General features: G+C 40.7%; 2 protein-coding genes across 3 annotated transcripts in view; one reads left to right on the forward strand and one right to left on the reverse strand.

Annotated features, from left to right (window-relative positions):
* esama (endothelial cell adhesion molecule a) overlaps positions 1–9,090 on the forward strand; it is a 68,319-nt gene extending 59,229 nt beyond the window's left edge. Inside the window, exons 2-7 of the mRNA XM_069713716.1 lie at positions 1,023–1,168; positions 2,946–3,147; positions 3,255–3,410; positions 4,779–4,901; positions 5,423–5,555; positions 6,267–9,090. Of these exons, the coding sequence (XP_069569817.1) occupies positions 1,023–1,168; positions 2,946–3,147; positions 3,255–3,410; positions 4,779–4,901; positions 5,423–5,555; positions 6,267–6,804 (1,298 nt within the window). The 3' untranslated portion in view covers positions 6,805–9,090. The remainder of the gene's footprint in view (positions 1–1,022; positions 1,169–2,945; positions 3,148–3,254; positions 3,411–4,778; positions 4,902–5,422; positions 5,556–6,266) is intronic.
* fez1 (fasciculation and elongation protein zeta 1 (zygin I)) overlaps positions 1–24,377 on the reverse strand; it is a 249,455-nt gene that overhangs the window by 220,010 nt on the left and 5,068 nt on the right. For both annotated transcript variants that reach the window (XM_069713718.1, XM_069713717.1), the window contains exons 3-10: positions 20,695–20,782; positions 18,987–19,073; positions 17,286–17,454; positions 15,131–15,432; positions 14,299–14,379; positions 13,648–13,723; positions 13,481–13,546; positions 12,362–13,297 (exon numbers count right to left, since the gene is read on the reverse strand). In XM_069713718.1, coding sequence (XP_069569819.1) covers positions 13,281–13,297; positions 13,481–13,546; positions 13,648–13,723; positions 14,299–14,379; positions 15,131–15,432; positions 17,286–17,454; positions 18,987–19,073; positions 20,695–20,782 — 886 coding nt within the window. In that variant the 3' untranslated portion in view covers positions 12,362–13,280. The remainder of the gene's footprint in view (positions 1–12,361; positions 13,298–13,480; positions 13,547–13,647; positions 13,724–14,298; positions 14,380–15,130; positions 15,433–17,285; positions 17,455–18,986; positions 19,074–20,694; positions 20,783–24,377) is intronic.

A 24,377-nucleotide genomic window follows, 5' to 3' on the forward strand; every position in this document is an offset into this window, starting at 1 on the left:
AAATGTATAAATAAGAGCAGGCGCTTTTTGTTTGTGCCTGTGAGTTTCAGATGTGTCTCAGCTCTCTGCTGCCCCTCTCTGGCCATAAATGCACACTACAGTTCACCTTGACAACGAGCCCATCAGTCCAGCTGTCACCTCACTCTGCCACTTTACAGACTCAGGTGAATTTGAATTCAAAAGATGCCAAACCCAGTTATCAGTTCAGTGTTTATATTTTCATTTTGCCCTGATAGGCTCAAACTAGAGCATAAATTCCACAATGATCAACCAGTAATGCACCAACAACAAAGAAGGAGATGATTGTAAGTTCACATCTTTTACAGTGACATAGCAAGTATTGAGATCCTGAAGTAAAAGTAATAATGCTACACTGTCAAACACTTTATCAAAAATAAAAATCCTGCATTAAAGTGTAAACTGGGTTCCAGTCAAAAAATGAAAGCATCTTAAAAATTGAAGTATTCGTTGCAGAAATTTTCCCCTGTAATATTACACTCTTATATATATATATATATTTATATATATATATATATATGTATGCTGTGCAGAAAAAGTTCAACAGGAAGAAAGCTCCCAACAGAACCAGACTCTGAAGTGGGCAGTCGGGATGAGGGGAGAGCAGAGAGAGAAAAGAGCAGCATAGAGAGACGTAGCACTGTAGCGCTCATCTGGTCGCTGGCCTGATGACACATATCACCACAGGAGATGTAACTTTGTGGACTTTACCTTCACATATCGAGGATGTTCTCCAAACTCTGGCTGGTAGAAACTTTAATAAAGAACCTGTCGGGATAAATGGGCTTCACGGAGTTTCTAGCTGTTTCATAGATTCCCTCTCAAGAAAACAAGAGTTGAGTTTGGATGTGAATGCTGTCAAGATCATAACTTACCCACTTATATGTGTCTGAGACATTTTTACATGACATATTAAGTGTCAAAATAGAGATCCAGAGCAGTTTACAGCAGGTACTATGACAAAACCCTGATCTGTTTTGTTTCTTCTCCCTCCCTCCATCCAGGCATACGGGCCCAGATCCAGATGCCCCAGACCAGTATGGATGTGATCAAGGGTCAGATGGTGGTGCTGAGGGCCTCGTACAACTCGGACACCAGCAGTGACCTGAGCACCATCATCTGGAACTTTGTCTCTAACAACACCCAGCTGGTAAGGAAAGCCATCACGAACAGCCATATATGGAAAATATGAAATATATAAATATTTGAGTTGACACCTTCCCAGCAGTCATCTGTGGTTGCAGTATCTGGGATTACAGTTATGAGGGATGTTTGCCTGTTCTTGCTGTTAATCTGGCAAAGCTCTTTCTTTTTAAACCCTTAGAAATTAATCCAAGACAACAACAAAAAAAGTGTGTGGGTGTGGGTTAATTTTGTATATTAGCAATTGTGTGTATTTTTCTTTGTTTTGAAATGAACACAAGAAAACAAAATTCATATCAGATTTTTATGAAATTGTTGTGTTAAATAAAACAGGAGTTTTGTCTAATAAGCCCGGCTGAACGGCCCGCTCCTCCTCCTTTTACACATCATCTAGAGACCTGGCTGTAACCCGGTTTACGTATCTGTCTTGGTCGGATTATTGGGCTGTGCAGATGGATGACCCACAAAGAGGATCACAATCAAATAGAAAAGAGGGGAAAGAGAACACAGAGAGCTGGAAAAGACGGGGGGGGGGGGGGGGGTCTGGACAGCCATCCAGGGGCTCTCTTTGCTTTACTGTTATTTGTAGCCAAAAATATGAATAAAAAGGATAAACTCTCACTACCTCAGAGCCAAACTAGCTGCCTTGATCTCTGCAAAGAGTTTTATTTATTACAGTGACGCACAGCCATGACTTTGGTGTATCGTCGAGCAGTGACGTAAGTGAGCTGCACGTTAACCAGTTATTGAAGGTGAAAAATCTTCTTCTAGTTACTCTAAAGCTCTGTATACATGGACCAGGTCAGAAGTGAGGATTTACTCCTGCCCGACCTTATTGTAGAACCACGGCATGATTATTTGAACCCTCTCCCCCCTGAAGGTCCCTGGACCAGGCTGTATCTGTCATTAAAACCCATGTGTCCAGAGTTGCAGAGTGAGGCCCATTGAATAGAAAGGCTGCCGAATACCGCACTGACCAAAATCCATACAGACTGACTAATGTTGTTCCCTTTGGTCCGACAATTGTGGAGCTGTTGCTGACTGAATTTGGGGATATTTGTTCACGTGGAAAAAAATATTTTAGGGTTTAAATAAGTGACAGTTCAGTGGACAAGCAGGTACAGTATGTCTGAATTTGACTTGACTTTGCTTGAAAAAACATCTGATTTGCATCAACTGTTGGTATTTAGGGATCTAATTACTGCAGCTTGTTTCTGTAACTATTCAAATTTAGAAGTAGAATATCTTTCGCACTTTGCATTTATGTACGTACCAGTCTGCATACCAGTTTCTGACTTTTTTTTCCTGCCTTGTGTTCTGACAGCACAGTCTCACAGTCACAGCACATCTTACAAAAATCCAACTTTGAACTGGTGGTACAATAGACATTTTTAAACCACAGGCTAATGGAAATAGACCATGCATCACATGATTCTGTGAGAAGACCTTACCAGTGGAAAACTAAAATAGTGTTCGTGTAGCTCTGTTTACTTTGTAATGCTTTTCGCCAAATGTTCAAAAAATGCCAAGCAATCATGATTTTCGGAGCAAGAGTTGTTGGGATTACTAATCCCTCACATCCTTTTGACCTGGGATGATGTCCAAACCCAATCATGATGACATGCATCTCAATGACACTGTTTCCTATGTGCACAAATGTAGACAGTTGTCATTGTTGAACCGTGCGTGTTTCTGTTTATCCGGAGAAAAAAGATATACATCTCAAAATGTTATATTTCCTGTTTTCACTCGATCTGACGCTGACTTCCTGTCCTGCTGTCCAGATCATCTCCTACACCAAAGGCTCCAAGAGCGTGGGCAGCTCCCAGTTCAAGGGCCGCGTGGGTTTCATCAGTAACATGCCCTCACGTGACGTGTCGTTGTACATCAACAACACGCAGGAGTCGGACTCAGGACGTTACCTCTGTCAGATCATCATTCCTGAAAATCCTGGTCTCACTGCTGAGCTCAGTCTGGATGTGAAGGGTGATACAAAAAAACATACAGTTTATTTCACACTAAGAAAGAGCGATTTCATTTAACATTTTGTTGGAAAAACTAACATGATAAACGTGTTAAAATCCTCTCCTCAGTCCCTCCTGCTGTTCCGAAGTGCTCTCTATCAGGGAAGCCGGTGCTGAAAGGAAATGTGACCCTGAGCTGCAAGTCCAGCTCAGGGAAACCCATCCCTCTGTACAAGTGGAGGAAAACCAGCCCCACTTCGGAGGTCTTCTTCTCACCCATGCTCAGTGAGTGCACAAAGGATGCCTCTCTTTATCATTGACTTTATTCAAATTCTCGAATGAGTGTTTGCTGATGTTGTTAGAAAATGTAATTTGTGCTCTTTCTTTTGACATGGTCATTTTTTTGTTTTGTTTGTTTGGTACAATTGAAACCTATTGCTTACAGCTTCATTCAAAATAGAACAGTAACAGGCTCCATAACAGCAGTAGGAATTGTCAATATTACCTTCAGTCAGCTGACAGGAAGCTTACTACGACCTAATTAAATAGTACATTGCATTCAAATAGCTTTTATATTTATAAACTACTCCTTCAATATTGAACTGAATATATTACCAGCCTATTAAAATGCACCACCAAAATAGTGAAATAGTGAATCAGGACATAGAGAAAGATGCATTTCACTAACATCACGTCATATATGGAACAATCTGGAAATTGATATAAAACTGTGATACAACTGCAAGGGTTAAAGAACATGTTTAATGTAGTCATAGTTGATGACAAACAAATAATGTTAAATGAGATTTAAATCCTGTTTTATACATATAATAACGATATTCTGTCTTTCTCCAGATGATATCTATCATACATAAATGAACCATGAACAGTTCATGAGTGCAAAGAAATGTGACATCTTCTTTTCTTTTTATGAGTTAAAACGAGTGGATACAATTCAGCCTCCACCTTTCCACTGTTCAAAGACACTGCTTCACTTTGTTAATTAATATTAGAAATTGTAAGTCGAATAGTTTCTTCTATGCGTGTTAAACAGAGCTTCAAACCCAAACAATTAACAATTTTAAGATTCAGCATTTTCCGCAGCCCAGTTTCTTTCTATCCAGCATCTCCAAAACAGAGGTCTTTACTCTTAAATTATTGATAGTAAATTAACTTAAAATCCATGAAATATTTAGCATTTTGCTAAAAGTTGCAGACTCAATTTTTCTCATTTGACTAATTTATAAATAGATTCATCATTGCAGCTTTAATGTTTGTCTAATAAAAGGCTTTCTATATGTGCAAACAGTTTAAATATGGTTTGCTGGATATATTTTCTTATGGACCGAAATAAACCACTGAAATGATGAAAAGGAATCAGTTACGGTCAGTGGCTTCACTAGTCGTATTTTCCATAACTGCTTTTTATCCTCTGTACTCCATGTTAATGTGAATGACATCACAGAAAACACCAAACATTATTTTCGTATATTCTGAAGAGTGGAATTCTTAATAATACATACATTGAGTCTATTTATAATGTCTGAAGTCCAAAGTTTTAAATCAATGGATGCATCTGCGCATATACACAGCCAATAATGCGTATGCGTGCGCGGCTGACCGTCGTCCTTCTCCGTGTTCACTCTGTTTCAGACGAGAAGACCGGCACTCTGAAGCTGAGCAACCTGAGCGGCAACATGTCCGGGAAGTACGTGTGCACAGCCAGCAACACCGCTGGATCGGAGAGCTGCTTCATCAACCTGGAGATCGTCACCTGTATGTAGCGCACAGCAGTACAAGCACCGTCATATATAGACGAAAATCAAACCTGTTTTTAGTTGTTAATTAACACAGTATCACGGCAAAGCTTGAAACAGACACGCCGTCCACACGCTTTGGCCTCCTTAGGTGTGGCACTTTCACATTTTGTAAGCGTGAAACACACACGCACATAACAGTAACATAACGAAGGATCATGTGGCCAAGCACTCCGTTTTTTTTGTTTCCTGACCCCAACCATGTTGTTTTTTATAGCCCCAACCATGTTGTTGTTTTTTATAGCCCCAACTATGTTGTTGTTGTAACCTCAACCATGTTGTTGTTTTTTGTAACCACTACAGGAAAACGTGAAACTGTCACGGCTAGAGAGGCCAAAGTGTGTCTATTTCACATTTTGATACCGAGTTGCATTAAGCTGTAGTTCTTTGATGATTTCCTGATTTTGAAAGAATCCAATGTGTTGCTGTGTAGACACATTCTCTGTTTACATGTAATCATTGTTTGTCCCATGATTCCAGCCACCAATGTGGGGATGATTGTTGGTGCCACAGTGGGCTCAGTGGTCGGCTTCATCTTCCTCCTCCTCGTCTGCCTTGTTTTCCTGGTGAAGAGGCGGAGAGACAACGAGGACGACATGGCCAACGAAATCAAGTGAGTTCATTTTTTTGTATTTAAAAAATCTTCCAAAAAAGTGACTGAAGGAGGTGTTTTCTGTTATATTATTTAAATGTTGTGACGTGACAACTTTTAAAGCAGAATGAGTCTGAACAGAGATGCTTGTACTTTGATAGCTGGCTGCCATTTTCCAAAGTGAGTCATTTTTTATAAGCCATCATGATTTCACAGGTTTTAAGTCTTGCACAGACTGCAAATCAAAGCTGAATATATGATTGTTTAGGTCCCTGTAGTCATTTCTTTGGGGTGTAAACAAATGCAAAACCATTATGAACACATAATGTGCTCTGAAGAGATGCAAACATCATTTGAATTTCTTCATTAATTCGTGTCTGTGGAGGCCGAATCTCTGCTGAGAATCAGCTGGGAAATGAGAGAGGAAAGACACTCCTTTCAACTGAGGCTCTTGGAATATAATAATATGAATCATAAGATCCGGATTTATTCAGTATCAGCAGTAATCCACATGGCAGAGTGAAGAGGAACTGTTTGCAGCCGAAGTAAGATGTCAGGGAATAGAGGAGAGGCTAAAAACAAGTATTGATAGTTTGAAGTTGACTTTCAGAGAGGCTCATCTCCACTTTAGTTTACTGTGTGTGTAGTTCCTCTCACAGTGTGTAAACATGAGCAGCGGCTCACAGAAGCTTATCGTTAACCCCCGTGTCCTCCTGTCCTGCTGTCCTCCAGGGAGGACGCTCAGGCTCCCAAGCGTGTGTCCTGGGCGAAGAGCGGCATGGGTTCTGACATCATCTCCAAGAATGGCACCCTGTCCTCCATTGCGTCCAGCCCCCACCACAAAGAGCCCTCCCTCCACCACAGCAACCACCACCACCACCTGCAGCAGTACCCCCAGCGGCCCCCCTCAGACACCGCGTCCATCATCACGGCCACGGGGAGCACGGCCGGCTACAGGTCGTCCCGCCACCACGGGGCCTCCACCCCCACCCATTACAGCTACAACAACAACAGCACCCTGCCGCGCGGACACCCCGCCTCCTCCGACGCCAGCACCAACGGCGGCTCCTTGCCGGGGCCGGAGCGCTACACCCAGCTGCCCCAGGCCCAGGCGCTGCCACAGACGTACGGCCAGCCTCAGCTGCAGCTGCAGGCCGCTCCCTCCCCTCCACCGCTGCCCACCTCCACGATCACAGCCTCCAACATCACCCGCATGGGAGGGGTGCCCATTATGGTGCCTGCACAGAACCAGGCCGGGTCTCTGGTCTAACAGTGGAGTACTGTCCCTTTACACTTTCACAAAGGGTCAGCGGCCGATTTCTTTTTAAAGGAAAAGCTCTGCTTTGTTACTATTTAGCAAATACAGTAGATGAAAAGGTCACTGACTGACTCTTGCTTTCGAGCCAAGAAGCTTTCATGACGAGACTTTCAGACACACTGTTTACCTGCTTTAAGTATACTTAAGTCTTTTATATTCTGTATGCATTGTATAGATATGATTTTTATACATATGTCCAGTATCCTCTTTTCTACTTTATCAATGCATTTTTAATGTTATTTTTATTTTTATTTTTTCATATTTAGCGTTTAAAAGTATTATCTACCCAGTTTTTTTTGCCATCCATGACCAGCAGCTGGATATTCATTGGAGGGTTTCATGTGCACACAAGTCTCACCAAGAAATAAGAAGAGGGGGATGTCAGCCTGCTGTTATCCCTCGTTTTTACTTAGAAAACCTACCTGAAGCAAGACTCATCACAAACTAAAAACTGGTTTCAGCACACTCTGTCTGTACTGTTCAGAGGGGCTCACAGATAGTGGGTGTAATATATAAAGATCTATGTATTGATGAGTATATTTCTGCTGCACATGTAGGAAAAGATAGAGAAGACAACATTATGTGTATGGCATGATGTATGATAAAGTTTGCCAGTGCAAAGTATCCTAATCCTTTCTTTTGGCTTTACTTCTGTCGAGTTTTCATTTTATAAAACACTCTTAGATTCAATTCTTAAAACACAGATTAGCAAAAGCTTCTTATAGTATTGAGCACGATTCAGAGCTGCAGTCTTGTGACTGCGCTCATGTGAAAGTCCACTCTTGAGTTGTAATAATTTAAAGTTGCCTGCAGCATTGTAATTGTAAATATGATATTTATTTTGCAGTATAGCATATTGTTGGAAGCAGCCTGAATGGAACATACTGTATGACACAGGCCTGCGACACTGGATACTCAACCAAAGATATGCAGTCTGTGTCGCATTTGTATGTAAACATATTCTCCTTTTTATGTTCTAGCTTGTTTTCTAGTGCAGACAGAAGAAACCAGTAAAAATCATCATGACATTTTAATTCACTGCCAAAAGCTTTTCAGACTAAACTTTTACTATTCGATTGACAAAAACATACAGAAATGGGCAAAATAAGACAAAAATACTAATGTGGGGTTGATGCTTAGCTTCAAGGTGCGTGGTTAGGGAGTTTCTTCATATGAAGCAACACTTAAGATAAAATGTTCATCCTGAAAGTTTGGGGAGCAAATTTGCTCATTTAAAATAACCCACAGAATACTAAATCAAATATATGGAGTCTTTCTACTACGAAACTAAATAAGCACTGGATTTTGGCTCCAAAACTATGTTCCATGTATAAAAAGAGAAATATTAGAGCATATTGAATTCAAACTGGACTGGAGGCACTCATCTGCAAAATGCTTTCACTTCTAAAAGAATGTATTTAAACGTCTACAGTAATAAGATATGAACTGAGTTCAATAACATAACATGAAATTTGGTGTCAAATCCATTTTCGTAAAAGTTAAGATTTAAATCCCAGCATTACTTTTCATTTTTCATTTTTTTACCCTTCACTTTTAAAAATACCTGTTATGAGTGAATATCATTTGGATTTAGAAAATAAGTTCCCTCTGCGTTCTGCTGTGATGTCATTACACTGGATCATATGATGGTTGTTTAGGGTTTTGCTTGTGTGCACAGAAATTGTTATATTTAAACAACAATCAATTTAAAACTGGAGGATGTTGAGGGGAAAAATACTGTTAGAGCATCGTGTACAGACCACGTCCTGCCGAAAATAACTTCGGCAGGACAGCGACAGTAAAACATGTTTGAACCATGACGCTCTGGTGGGTTTTTTTTAATTGGAAAGATTTCACGAGGGAGGTCGACTGCAGAGTGGAGAGAAAATCATTAGTATAATTAACAGACTCAGTGTTTGAATTGTACATGACGAATATTAAAATGTATTCAAGACAAGCCTTTATTTTTATACAGTAATGCAGAAGAGCCCATGAACAAAATTTATAAATAGTAAAAAAAATTTTTTAACTAAAGAAGTGCTCGCTGTCACACTGTTATAAAACAGGATGGATTGTATAACTGATGTGGACAAACTGGTGGCCAAATGTGTGCTTATTTATACAGAAGGTCTAAACTGTGGACATTAATGTGAAGTGTGCACTTGTATCCTCCATATTTATGTTCATGGAAAATGCCTTGTATGATATTTTCAATTAAAATACAAATGATCAGCTGTGTGTGTTTTCTAAAGTGAAATGATTGTTCTATCAATACATATGATGTTAAAAAGTCAATCAAATCAACATAAATGTGGGGGCCACACTAATGCTGAACACACTGGACACCCCCCCCCCTTTAATTTTTCTCGTGTTATTTTGAATTTGTTGGTTTATTATTTTGTCTATTTTTGTCTATGCATGTTCACTTGCAGTAGCAACTAATATTCTCGTAGATGAATGTATGGTTACAGAGTAAAGCTCACACAGGCAGCTTAGAGATCTTTTGAGCAAGGCAGGGGGGCGTGTCAGTTTAGCAGACAGACAGCACGTGGTAGGAAGCGACGTTGAGCTGATATGCTTGTGTTCGTGTTTCTGTATTTCCAGGTGAGCAAACAAGATAAAAAGATGTACTACAGTAGTGACACAGATGCATAACACGTGTTTAAGAGTAACGGACGATGCTTTGTGCTTATACAAGACGTGTTGGAGTTTGGCAAGTTAAAATAACTGCTGTGCCGTGTGAAACTGTGCCAAACCCAGCAGTTAGCTAATGTGGAAAAAGTACGGTAACCACCTGCAGCGTGCTAAAATATCTGTTGCGTGAGTGTGTGTTTGATATTTGATGTTTCATTCACACTCAGGTGAATGCGAATGTTTATAGCGTGTAAGTTTAGCAGAAAAACAGCCGGCGGTATGAAGCGACATTAACCTGATGTGCTTGTGTTTCTGTATTTCCAGTAAAGTAAAGTTCAAAACTTATGCACGCCTGGAAGTCCCCTTTGTGTGTCCAAGTGTGCAACATAAAGAACCTCAAAACTACTAAGAGAAGAAAAAAACACTGAAAAAAAAATCAAAATTAGGACAAAGACATGCAAAGTTGTGGAAAAGAGGCACAAACAGACGACAGGACTACAAACAGATATGAAAGAGGCACAAAAAAGATGTCATGTGACTTTAAACAGGTGAAAACCAATTGCAAAAGAAGATGCAACTTGATCACCGAGGCACACTACAACCTGACAGATGTAACATGACCACAAAGGGGACCGACACAACTACTAAGAGACACAAAACTGCGTTCAGTTTGGGTGTTTTTCTTCGAGACGTAGAAACTGTGGAGGACGTTTACACACTCGTGGCCCACGATCTCATCATCCGTTCAGGCGTATAGGTGCAAGCAGTTTCCTTGTTTGAGATCAAGAAAAAAGTCTTTATGCAAGGACAAGGAAACAAAATGATCAGAATTTAAAAAAGTGGACTTTAATTGTAATTTACCTGGAAACAAACAATAATTCAACCTATAACGAGTGTCTCATTGATCAGAGACAAAAACAGCAGTGCAGTCATGCCTGCTCTCTATTGGCCACGATGATCCAATAGATGGTGGAAAAATATTACGCAATGACATCTGTTTCCCTCAACCTCATTTCACCAACAACTTATGGGCACAACTTTTATATTTGAAAGGACATTATAGTCTAATCAGCAGTGATATCAGATGGAATCTTTACGGCCATTTAAGTAAATACAAAACTGCTGAAAATGTATTGATAAGTAAAGGTCATAATCCTAATTAATTTGAAACATTGGTAATAGTGTTATACAGTAGTCTGGGGGAAGTGTGGTATTTGATTTAAACCACCAGATGGCAGCAAAGTGTTTCTGTTTGGAACATTCATCAAAGCTAGTCTGGTGCCTTGGTACAACAGAAAGTCATACCTTGTTTTTAGTCACATTTACAATTTTTCAAATTATTATATCCACAGGCGTGACTGATGATTTTTCATCTGAGGGGCTGAAGAGGGAACATGCAAATCACTATCAACTATGGTCCCCCCCCCCTCCTCACAACATACTATAGTATGATTTTTTTTTGTGACATTTTCGACGACATAATATAAGTTGACATTTTATATATATATATATATATATATATGTATGTATAATCACAGCGGGGTCACATTGGGGGCAAATTTTTTTATTTTTTGATTTGATACACTTTATTAATCCCCGAGAGGAAATGTCTTCACTACAGCAGGGGGGCTCTCAGGGGGGAGATGCTGCAGCAGGCTGCCACTAGCACGGCGCCAGGTAACCTGACCTGAGGTGCATGTTGTTGGATGATGGGAGGAAGCCGGAGAACCCGGAGAGAACCCACGCAAGCACAGGGAGAACATGCAAACTCTGCACAGAAAGGCCCAGGACCGGATTCGAACCTGGAACCTTTCTGATGTGAGGTGACAGTGCTAACCACTGCACCACTGTGCCGCCCTAAATAAATGTCATTTATTATTGATATTATATACAATATATAATATTGATATTATGGTTACGTCCTTGGTGCTCCAGGTTTACTATGCATCATTTGAATGCACATGATTATTTCCAAACGTATTCAAAATTTTGACCACGTGAAGTACACCATCAAGTGTAACAGTTCCTCCATCCACAAACTTTTAACGCTGGTCATGTAAAGAGACACAAATCTAATTTTACGACCACCATCGTCTTTTTTTAAAAAACTTTTTGTAAAGTTTTTTATGGAATTTTTTAAAATCTTTTATGACAAATAATAAACAGATACATTACAGCCTCGGGAAAGGTCTTGTCATCGCAACATAGACCTACTGTAGGCCTGCAACCAACCATTATCTTCATCTGCAAGTTTGGCAATTATTGTTTTCAGTTTAATGCTCCATTTATTAAATGTAATTTATTTAAAATGCCTATAAATGTAGAGTTTACTGTCAAAGAAGACTGGGAAGCCAGTTCATTTCTGTTTAAATTACTTAGACAGTTAATCAATTCCCAAATGAACTGCCTGATTATTTAATGTTGACTTAATAAATGTTCTGTCGATGCAGCTAACTAATTATTCCAGCTCTCGAGTGCCGGTTGATTTCAGGTTGCTGGGGAAATCCTAAATTCTACACTATAAGTGGGGGTGAAGAGAGGCCAGAAAAAAGAAGGTCAAAAATGTGTTTTGTGAATAACATTTTTTAAATGTTTCCTTTTATATTTATCTGCAGGGGTGGTCTTTGTTGGCAGGTCTTTGGGAGAGTCTTTTCTTCTTTTTTTTTATCAGAGGACCAAAATCTTCCAAAGAATAGAATAAAATAAATATAAATCAAATACATCGGCAGTGATTATGTTACCTGCTAAACTTCAAAAGTAAAGACAGACACGCAAATGCACACGGCATCAGGGTAGAATATTTATTAGAATTTGCGATTAGCGATGTAACATTCACCTACATGGCGCAAAGGAAGTCGTAAATATGCTAATATGCAAATATGCACGCCTTTATTGAAATGAGCTCATCTCATCAGGGGATGTTATCCAAGGAAAAGTCAGTGATACACCTCCAAGTGGCTGAAACAGGGTGAAATGCACAGAATCCTGTCACTCTGATGATACAGTAAATAAAAGTAGAAAATTAGCAACAGAGTTTATATCAAATATTTAAATACAAATGAAAAGAAATTACAAAAAAGTCAGAAGAGCACTGGATATTCAGATAGTGAAACAAAAAGGAAAGAAAAGATAAAACGTTGTAATGCACTGCACTGCACCCGTAATAATAGTGTGTTTCCCTTCATTCACATGGAGCTACAGTACTGAGTTGGCAGAAAAAGGTGCATGGCTTTTGTATCCACATGAATCACTTTTTTCATCAGAAACAATGCAGGGGGATGTTTGTGGGTGGATGCGATGTGATTTCCTTTGTTTGACAGTGTAGTCCTGATGAATCGATGAATGAAACAATCATCAGAATCCAGTGGTTAAGAGGTCAGTCTATAAATAAGAGTCACAACTTGGCAACACTGAAATTCTGTTAGAGGAAACAGAAAAGAAAACGAGAGACAGGAAAGTAGAGAAATTAAGAAAAAGCCGTGATCAAATTGTATCCCTGTACCATAGTGGTACTGTGATCGTTAATATAGCATGTCATGCTCCATTAGTGAAGTCTTTAAAAAGTGGGAATTGGCCATCCCACTTGCTATTCAGATGGCGGCCATTTTGGGGTCTGGCCTGAGCGTAATGTGTGGAAAGGGGGGAGGTGAGCTCAGCAAAAGGCAGTATTCGTAGTTGAGGTGAATACGATGATGTCGATGGTGAGGATCCACGGTTGATAATGGTAAGAGAGGGGAGGTCATGCAGCTTGGGCCAGAGGCTTGTCACGCTGTGGCCCCAGCCCGGGTGGTGCTTTAGGTAGGACACAGGACTGAAAGGGGAGATACAGCAAAGTATCTTAAGAGTCTTGCGGCAAATTCAAGAAGTTCAATTTATTAGTAGCTGAACTTAATCAACAATATTCCAGAACAGAGAACCGACATATCTGTTCATGGTCTTTTAAAAACACAGAAACCTGTGTGGTCACTTTAAATACATCTGTTATTGTGTTTACCTTTCAATATGTAGTCGGTCAGCAGTGTAGGCACCTTCTCGCTGTCCTCCTTCATGGCATAGAGAACTAAGAGGAAAAAACAGGACAAATCTGAATGTATAGATTTCTTTCCCAACCAGTAGTTATCATTTTCCTTCCATACAGATGTTCTGATCTGGGTTTCGTACTTTTTGTGAGCATCTGCAGGTCGTCGACAGATGGAGGGGTGCTTTTCTTCTCAAATGGAATAACCGTGTTTAGATACTGAAACAGAGTCAATGTTAAGAAGGTTTAACACAAAGTTGGATATTTAAGTCAAGCAACAGTCAAGAGCTGCTGACTGTAGCTTCCAATGTCGGACACAGATACGAGAGTTGCATCAATCCCCCCTGCAGCTAACAAGCCAACACCTGAACTCAAAACACAGTCATGGAACCGCTGTTATTCCAAACTTCACTTACTACACCAACAATACACCACTTTTAAATGGATGTTCAAATATTTTCTGAGTTTCTAAAAGCTTTGCTTGCATCGGTTCTCCATCCCAGTTCTCTGGCCTTTGCAACCTAGTTCTTGTTTAAGTTGTTAAATGCTGACCATTTCTACTTCATGCTACACGTTGGCGACCAGAACCGACCGCTCACTTCCTGTCTAATCCATCCCAGACCTCTGGCTTCATGCATTATTTGCCTTTTCGCTTTGTGCTCATCTGTGTATTTCCAAGTATTTTCTTTTTCTTTATCTGAATTTATGTCATGTAGCGCCCATGGATCCTATTTATCGGAGCATATTCAGAAGTATGTGGGATGACACACTCGTTTTAAAACATTCGTTCTTACCTGCTTCTCATTCCCTGTGCTGCCAAACGTCTGTCTGATGCCTGTCTGCAGGATGTTGGACAGTCCCTCCATGCTGAAGCGCTGCACAACCACGACACACACACACACACACACACACACACACACACACACACACACACACACACACACACACACACACACACACACACACACACACACACACACACACACACACACACACACACACACACACACACACACACACACAAAGTGACCAATGTTACAAACCACCAATCATTAAATGTATTAGTTTATTGATCAAACTGAAAGACTGGCTGAAATCTAATACCCACCCTTCAGCAGATCTCAACATGTATCATTGTGAGATACAATTCATTTGATTTTGTTTATTGCATCTGCATCATTGAGCCATCTATACATTCATATTACTTCAATAAAGCAGCCTCAGGTACCAGCAGTCATTAGATAAAAACACGGCTGCTGCATTACATGGAGGGAAAATCCATTAAGCTGTTTTGAGTTCCTGGACAGGAGTGGACTGGACCGGGCTGTTGAACTCATATGGCGAAGGGCCACGGCCACTTTAGGACGTTTCCTGGAAGATACTTTAGAGGCTAATGGGCCTGAGATCCATTAAACTAACAGTCAGGAGGAGGGAGGAGCTGTAGGCAGTGAGGTCTCATGGTTCTGTAGTTTACACTGGATGGCTTAAAAATCAGAACCTCAGCACACAAAAAGGAGATACTCAGTGTGGCATTATCACCCCCCCCCCCCACACACACACACACACACAATGTAAATAATTAAAAGGTGAAGCGTACAGGGACACACTCTCCCCTCTTCCTCTCACCTTGACTGGCATGGTCCCAGTCGTGGTGGGGGCTGCGTTCCCTCCGTTCACTGGTACCGTGCCCCCCCCCTGCAGGCTCAGGGACTTGTCCCGACGTCGGCGTTTGCTGCTGTCTCGCTGCTCCCGCTGCCTGTTCTGCACCTCCATCAGCGCCGTGATGAACGTGTTCTTCACCTCCTTCTCGAACTCCAGCTCGTCACGCCGAGCCAGCTGGCTGACCAGCTCCTCTGAGTACTCCCGGATGGCGGCCTCCACCCGCTGCAGCAGTTCAACCAGCGCTGAGCTGGGCATCAGGCTGAGGCCTGCAGGACAAAAGGAACAGCATTATTTGGGAGGGTAGAGAGGAAACGTTGGTGAATCACCATTTTGTTATGAATAAAGTAAAATACTGGTTCCAGATGGTAGTTATGGGCTACAGTGGAAGAAAACATGACTATAAAGAACAAACAACTGGACATTTTAGAGAAAGGAAGAGGCACATATAAGTCTTTTTGTAAATATTGGGGATGCTACAGCACAGGCTAACAAAATGAAAGTAAAAAAAAAAAAAATGCTTTTAACAACTTGGTTGTAGACATAAGTGTAATTAAGGAGTAAAAAAGGAAAAACAGAAATATGTTTATACATCCAACAAACCTTCTTTTTACTGGGTCATGTAGAAATGTTGTGGTTTCACTGAGGGAGTACACTATTAGTATGAAATTACTTTATAAAGTAACAGTAATATTGTCTGCTTTCCTCCAAAATACCCCATTGTCACTCATATTCACATATTTTCCCATTTTACTTACATTTAGGTAACAGTAGTATTTAATTGGTACTTGATTTGTACAATATAGTGACAGTGTAAAGAGTAGGCCTACCCATTCATTGAAATAAATAAGGTGTGTCCTCTTTTAGCTGTTTCTCACACTTGTCTCACTGTTCAATTTGACCACTTAAATGAAAACCTTGTGTTTGTCATATTGTGGTTTTGTTTGTGTGCGGTTCAGTAACAGTGACCTCCCTTTGCCAACAGTTTTTTAAAAACAATTTAAAGAGGGTTTACGAGGGAAAAGTAGATGGTATTTCACAAGAAAGGGCTAAGCATCTTTTTATTTCACAGCTGAAGGTTTGTTTTTAGTTAGTTTACAGTCATCCTTCAGTGGTACTCCGCCAAGGGGATAACTACCACTTAAGACTATTCATGCAATGATGACAACTTTCTCTGCTTCACTCTATATATAATCAATAATCATATATAATCATATAATCAAATAAAAAAATGCCAATTATGTCCTGTTAAAAGCATGATATATATTGTCAAAGGTAACTGTGATCTCAAAAGCTGCCAAAGGTTTTTGCAATAGATACTAGAATTAATATTACCTGTATTTTAACTTAATTTCTATAGAAGGAAAACAAACTATTTACTATTTAAATATTTTTTTTAAAATACTGTATGCTCAGCTCAGCACTGCCTTGCCGTCTCCATCCCCACAGTGGTCAAGACAAACTACAGTGACTCCAGCAGACGAGCCACACGGACCTCCAATATGTTCAGCGACGGGACACCTTATGGCAGAGAACACCGCGTCCTCCTGAACTCTCACCTATGAAGTCAGATGACTAATCTCACCATGTGGATTACAGAATCAAAAGGTACTCTGCTGGCTGAAGAGAATCACTCCACGAAAATTAGATTTAAAGGTTAAACATGAACAACATGTCATGCAAGATAGATATTATTTGCACCTCTGGCATAGTTGTCCATGACTATTGTGCCCATGCACCCAATATAACTGGTCTTGGTGTTGGCTTCTATAAATAGGAGTGATTATATTTTTCAACTACAGTAAATGGCAAGGACTCACCTGAGGAGAATCCCACCTTTGGTATTTTATTTGTTTTTTTTCTTTATGTGACCTTAATTTCATCATCAGAACATGAAATTTATTTGACCGGACAAATTCACTATTGTGTGAATTCCACAAGGAGCAGTGTTTTGACAGGAATGTGGCCTGTTTACATACCAGACAATCTTAAGATGTCCTGAACAGAAGGAGTGAACAAATTACAAATTACTAAACAGCCACTGTCCAGTTTCAGTTAAGAAGTTGCATCAGTAAAAAAAAAAAAACAACAACACAGAACCATGGATTATTCCCAGCTTTACCTTCGTATGAGCAGTTGTTGTTGGAGGCCTGTGACAGCTGCCTGATCTCCTCCAGCAGGGAGGGGTTGGTCCTGGAGGAGCAGTGGCTGCTTTCCTCCTCGTCCTCCTCCTCCTCCGTTTCACCGGGATCTGGAGAGTTCTCCATCATCTCAACTATCTCCTCAATGACCTTGAAGACAGGAAGTCAGGGAGTGAGACGGACATGGGAGACAGGTGGATGGACAGGAAGGAGAGTAGGAGATGGGAAAGTACACTCATATCCATAACTGTCCATTTGTCAGTGGCCACTATAATTTCAAAAGGCTCCACTAAAATAAATAAATTCAGTATTAATGTCTGCACAGGCTGCAGCAATGGAGGCATGCTGGAATGGGTTTCAGTCAGGCATCGGTCTGAACTCCTAAATTATATTTAGTCGAACATTTCAGAGTCATACAGGAGTGGTTTTATAGGACACTATGTTATTATGATGACATGATTAAAGTCGGCCCCAAAGAAGTATGAACGCAAAATAGATTGTATATTATATATTACATTATTATTACATATTATGCATATTATGCATATTATGGAACACTGAAGGTAATAAATGGACAAACGTCCTGTTAATCCATGTAAAGATTAGGAGTCAAAGACTTATTATTAAAAAGATTATCAATGGATTCCCTCTATTCCTGGTCAGATACTGTTTTCAATCTTACTTTGTTATGCTGATGATCTGCAGGATCGTTCCTTTGTACCCGGCAGAGCGCAGCGCTGATGTTTAATGGGTTTTTACACAGTTTTCCATTCACACACACATTCACACACTAATGAGGCAGAGCTACCGTGCAAGATGCTCGCCATCAGCAATACATTCACACACTTTCACACACCAATGGTACACCGTTGGAAGCAAGTTAGGGTTCAGTGTCTTGACCAAGGACACTTAGACATGTGGACAGGTCCAACTCTGGTGCAACTGGCGCAGGGATAGTTTCGGTTCTCATGAGACTCACTAGGGGAAGAGACTTTTATAATAATAATTACCTCTTCCCAAGCCAACATCATCAGCTGGTGGAGGTCGGCTCGTAGTAGCATAGATTTGGTGATTAGAGCCTGAACCTCCAGAGAAGTACGGCAGGTACCTCCTACTTAAAGTTTGGATGGTGGTGTCAGTCTGCTCCTTCTTCATTAGCAGAAACTTACAGTAGGATGCGTCACAGCGGTTTTAAAGGGGATGAGAGGAGCTGATTTGATTGGCCATGATTGAAGTGGGCTATGACGCACTATCTATGTTCCTCCTACTTCACCACTGAGCCAGAGTTGTGGCTGCACTTGTGTTCACCAAAATACCAAACAAGTTGCGCCACAGGTTACCTCCTCGTGCCCTGGGTGCACCGGCGCCTGCGCTTGGTGGACGAAAATAGGACCCACAGATGTATTTGTCCATAATTGTATCAGACCTCTCACGGGTTGATAGAAATCTCAGACTGGTCTCTGATTCTGACTCAAATTTATAGTGAATTATTGTAATCAGAAAACATTACGTCTAAAGGAGCTATTCCGAGATGAATCTCCCACCTTCATTTTCTCACATGCACACACACACACACACACACACACACACACACACACACACACACACACACACACACACACACACACACACACACACACACACACACACACACACACACACACACACACACACACACACACCTGGTCTGCTGTGATGAGAGGCTCTTCATTCAGGCAGTTGGCGTTGTCATTCTTCTCGTTCATCTCCTCTTCCTCTTTTTCATGGATCTGCAGAATGTGAAAGATGAAACGTGAACCAAAGGATAAAGATGATATCAGTGACTAACTTCAGTATAAAAAGGAAGCCGACAGGAGGCCAAAGCTACTTTCTCTGCATTGGAGTAAAACATTAGATCCGTGTCTTGAAAGTAGAAATAAGTCACTCATTTGAAAATCTCATGCTTGAATATTTAAAATATTGTACATAATCATTACAAATTACCAATTAAACAGCACTCGACTATTTCTTTTGTGAAAGTGTTTTAAAAGTTTGTGTTTTATCTATTTACTTTGTGGCAACATTTGGCTTGTTGATGTTGATGTTGATGTTGATTTGTGTAGGAAGGATTGCTGTTTAATATTCCAAAAGTTTTATTAATCCCAATGATTTTGGTCCTCTGATTTTTCTCAGATCTTTGTATTTCAAGCAAGTCAAAGTTTGCACCTCATTTGGATGAACTGTAATCCCATTGTTGATCCCCTCATACTTCATCTAAAGCCACCATCAGGGAAATGTTCACTTGTACAGTACTGTGGATTATGACCAAATATAGCTGCTAAACTGATGACATTCCCATCAGCCTCAGCTACACTGTCATGCTAATTAGCAAAAGATAACATGCTAAAACCAGATGATTTCACTTCAGACTTGAGCATGTTAGTATTCATGTGTGAGACTATTAGCATGCAGGATTGAAGTCAAACACCTCTGTGCTACTGCAGGTCTCTAACAAGGTAATAAGAGGAAAGTTCACAAAAAACAATCCAATTTGTTATTTGCTGAATAATCTGTTACACAGCTTTCTACAGTCAACATGTTGTACCGTTTGAAAGAAGTAGAACAACTTGGTTTGAACAATCAGGTACAATCATTGTGGTAGAAAAACAAATGCACAATATCCACAGGAAAAAAAAGAAGAATAGTTAATCTGGCTGGCCTCAGGATGTAGATGAATATGAGCACTAAGATGCAGAGCCACAACAACCATCCCCCTCCGAGCCAGAAGCCTCTTCTCTGGCCTGGACCTGCTCAAACATGGCCGCAACCGCTAGCGTCTGCTGTCCGGTTGTATGACAGCCAATCAGGGAAGCGGGGGACCTCTGCTGAATGTCAGAGCAGTCAGGGGTGGTCGAGCATGTCTTCAAGTGTCAGCATGAGATTCAGCCTCAGAGTGTGAACCGGCTGGGGGGAACTAGGGAAGGCGAGACTGCGAGCACATTTTCTGGTTGAGACCTTGAAGCAGTTTTAATAAAACTATGTTCATCTGAGCATGAAATAGGTAAATAAATATCAGAGTAGACCAGTTTTATGCCACATGTAAAACACATGGTTGTACGGAGTGTTGGTCCAAATACTCCGATGGTGTGCATAGAGAAGCTACTGAACAACTCAGGACATGAAAATTAAACGGGTAACTTCTGTAAATTACTAAATTAGTGATATAAATTTAAACAGGAAATGGAGTTTAAAACATGTGATCTTAAAGATTATTTCCAAAATGAAAAGTGAAATCTAATTATAATAGCTATGTTATCATCATTATGATGATAATGATGTGTATTATTATTATTATAGATTATGAATACAGGTCTGAAAGTACTAATTAAAGAGATGAGGAGTGACATGTACCTCCTGGTCAGTAAGATTGCCGTTGAGTCCCTCGGAGTCGGCGCCGTCCCAGGAGGAGATGTAGTTGTCAGTTAAAGCATCCCACACACTGCAAAACAACATAGACACACACACGTGAGCAATAACAGAAACAGGACTATCTCCTGCTTTACACTGGTGTAACTCCAAAATTATACTGTGTAACAAGCCGAGCCCATTGTTGGGTGAGTTGTTTTGTTGTCTTGGTTATGAGGCAGTCCGCTCAGCCGTCTCCTCAGCAGCCTGCAACGCAGTCAATATTTCAGTGTGGCGAGTCAATGATGGTCAACGTGGCGAGCGGAGGCATCAGAGGAACAATGCACAACAGAAAAAACACGGCTTACTACTCATTAAAAGGTATCCTTAGAAGAAACTTAGATAAAGCTCCTCACATCATTGTGCACCGTGGTCCCGGCCTGCGACCCGGAGTGAGCGTCCATCTGAGGAGGAATGACATAAAGCCGGGAGAGAAGCCTCCTTTGTCTGGGAGCCTTTGTGTTTTTCCCTCCTTCGCTCAGAGGTTGGCTCGGGCCTGCTGCCCTGCTCCTGGTGGCACTGCCCCCCCGCTCCATCACACAGTGGACCCCATTCAGCTCACTGCTTACCTCACCAGTCATGCCTGCAGGCCATGGCTGCACACAGCAGGTCACAGTTTCAATACACTTAACCTTGAGATTATAAAATAAAAATCAGTCTTTAAAATGTTTTTTGTGTTATCTTGTGTTTTTTTGTGCATAGAAATATATCAGAGAAGTAATTAGTGCCAAGAGTTTTCAATGTTTCCTGAAGTCAAACTGAACTAGATGATATTCTGTCAACGGACTCCGTTGTATTCAGAGGAAGTTGCAACATTGCCTTTACCATCATCATTTGTACATTCAAACACTGGCAGATCATGATGATTATGATTATTAAAAGGTCTGGTTGGCTTCCTGTTCTGTCTATTACTCTGCGAGGCTGTTGGAACTGCATTCAATGTAATGAACAAATCATGTGCATGAACTCAGAAGGCTGCTGAGTGTGAGGGTGTATTCATGTTTAGCAGCATGAAATACAATCTATGATAGTCAAGGTTGTATTATGGAACATCATTTTTTTTTTTGTTATCTCACTTGCAGACACATTTTGTTCAAAATGGCTGTTTTGAACGTCTATCATCAGAGGACCAGAAGTTACACGACATTTAACTACAGGGTACTTATTGTATTATCCTATCAGGGTTCAGTATCACCGCTACTTCAGGCTGGAGGTCTGGGAAAAGATAAGATCATAGATTCTGTGGCAATTTATAAATATGCTTTGACTTTTATTCAAAACAATACTAACATTGCCTTCTTATCAGTCCTCAAAGTGGTACATAAAAAGAAGATAAGCAAATGGCATACAGTTGCTTTTGTCCAGCTAAATAATTACGAGCTACATTTGGGCTTTTACTTTGTTACTCTGGAACAAAGGAAGAGCTCAAAAGACAGTTTCAGTTTACTTCAATAACAAACTCTTGTGGAAGCTCATTTAAAACCTCTTAAACGCTCACATGAATTTGTAATGAGCTGACAAAATATCCCCAACCTGCATGATTAGGATGTATTTCACTCACTCACTTCTTTGTTTCCACACATGATGAGAGTTTCAGAGTTATTTCAGTGCTCTCCCCTGCTGTGATTTTGTTCTGCAATCACCGGGGTCCCTCAGGAGGCCTCACATCTGCGTACAGTGTTTCCATCTCAGGAATAGAAAATACAAATATAACATGTTCCTGACTTTTTCTCTAATTACAGAAACAGATTGGTGTCTGTCCAGCCTCGCTCCCTAAACATCACTACTCGCTCCCTTATGTATATGTTGGTGTGGACTGTATGACTCTAATACAAAACCTTTTCATTTTGTCTCTTCAGATTTGCATTAAAGCACGTTGCAGTCGATAAAGCAGAGATGAAGATCCTGTGATGAACTGAAGATAGTTACCGGTCTCATGGCTGCTCACTAAACATGCAACAAGACTCAGTTAGAAGATGGTTGAAGATAAGATCAGTGCCTTCACTTCTATAGCTCACATTGTATCTGTTGTTCAATCTGTTAAAAAAATACAAACTGTAAATATGTTTGCTTTCACGAAAGGTTATGTGAACTATTTCTTGGCCATTAGCAGTGGAGTTCCTCAGTTTGAGCCTGTTTTCAAGCTAAGCTAAAGCTAACTGACAGCTGGCAGCAACTTTATATGACAAACACATTGAGAGGTGTCAATCTTCTCATGTCCTGTATTTTCCACAAAGTCAGTTCCTATAAATGAAACTGAAATGAACTGACGTTTATGTAATGTAAAACAGTGTAGTCAGAGATCAGAGCTGCGCATGTGTGACACGGTGTGGCCGTCCGGCCTGCAGCAACTGGAACTGCATGTTACAACGCTGTGCTGTTGTTTGTTGGCCTGCAGCCACCGAAGAGGAATCACGCATCAACTCTCTCATCTCCGCGTTCCAGACTGGAGAAATGCAGGGATTCAAACCAAAGTGTTTATTACTGATTATATCAGTTGGTCCGTGTGTCTCTACGGTTTTTACTTTGAAGCCGTCTGCACTGAAAAGATTCTATTCTTCGTGTGTGACATAACAACACGAGCCTTCCAGTGTTGGGAACATCGGTAGTCTTAGTTTCTATTAATAGCTGCTTATATTCTGGGTGTGAGTGTTGCTGAGGTGAATAAATATCAAGTGAATGAGGCTTGCTTTCATATCACAGCATGGATTGTTATGAAAGGACAAACAATAAGATGTTGTTCACGAGGCGAAAACTCCAGAGGAGGTTGAAATACTGTTTATGACTGACTGGAATGTATTTGTGCTACTTTCCTTGTTTGTGCCAAAAACAAAACCGTGTACAGCTTCACTTTAATCTTCACTACAGACTCAATTCTTCCAGCAATTTAAGTTTAAAGCCATGTAATCCTCTCCAAAGACTCTCCTCTCCCACCTACAGTCAGGCTAAATTTAGCAGGATTCAGATCCACGCAGAGCACGGACGTCTGTGTTTCTGTGAGTGAGAGGTGGAGGGCCGGCAGTCAGCTGGTGGAGAGGAGACGGAGCCGACTGAGGCATACAGCACTGCCCTCTGAATAATTCAGCATGCAGCCCGACAAGGTGGGGCTGGGGAGGGCGGAGTCACGCTGCTGAGGGACAGCTTGTTTTCAGATGTTGCGGTGTGTGTGTGTGTGTGTGTGTGTGTGTGTGTGTGTGTGTGTGTGTGTGTGTGTGTGTGTGTGTGTGTGTGTGTGTGTGTGTGTGTGTGTGTGTGTGTGTGTGTGTGTGTGTTTGGCCTCCAGTGTTTCTTGTGAATGGCAGCATGATGAGTATGTTGCCGAGTGAGCGGCTGCAGGAATGGCTTTATTTTATGTGTTGACACTGGCTGTAGTATTTCCCTATGTCACTATTTGTCCCTTCAATATTGCTCCAATCACATTGTGGGACTCACTAAAAGTCCTCATGCAACAAAATTTAGGCATTTTATTGAAAAGTAATCTGCTTGTCAGAAAACCTGATATTTAAATGTATAATTTTTTTTCAGATACTTACTGTAAATCAACAGTCTTGTAACATACGGTGCTGTTTGGGATGTAAAGTTATGTTATTATGATGCAGAGCTACCTGCACAGTTTATACAGGTTCACC

This window comes from Brachyistius frenatus, unplaced genomic scaffold, assembly GCF_029030835.1.
Source record: "Brachyistius frenatus isolate BFR_SWC_R1_liver_20210118 unplaced genomic scaffold, ASM2903083v1 Contig_121, whole genome shotgun sequence".
NCBI lineage: Eukaryota > Metazoa > Chordata > Actinopteri > Embiotocidae > Brachyistius > Brachyistius frenatus.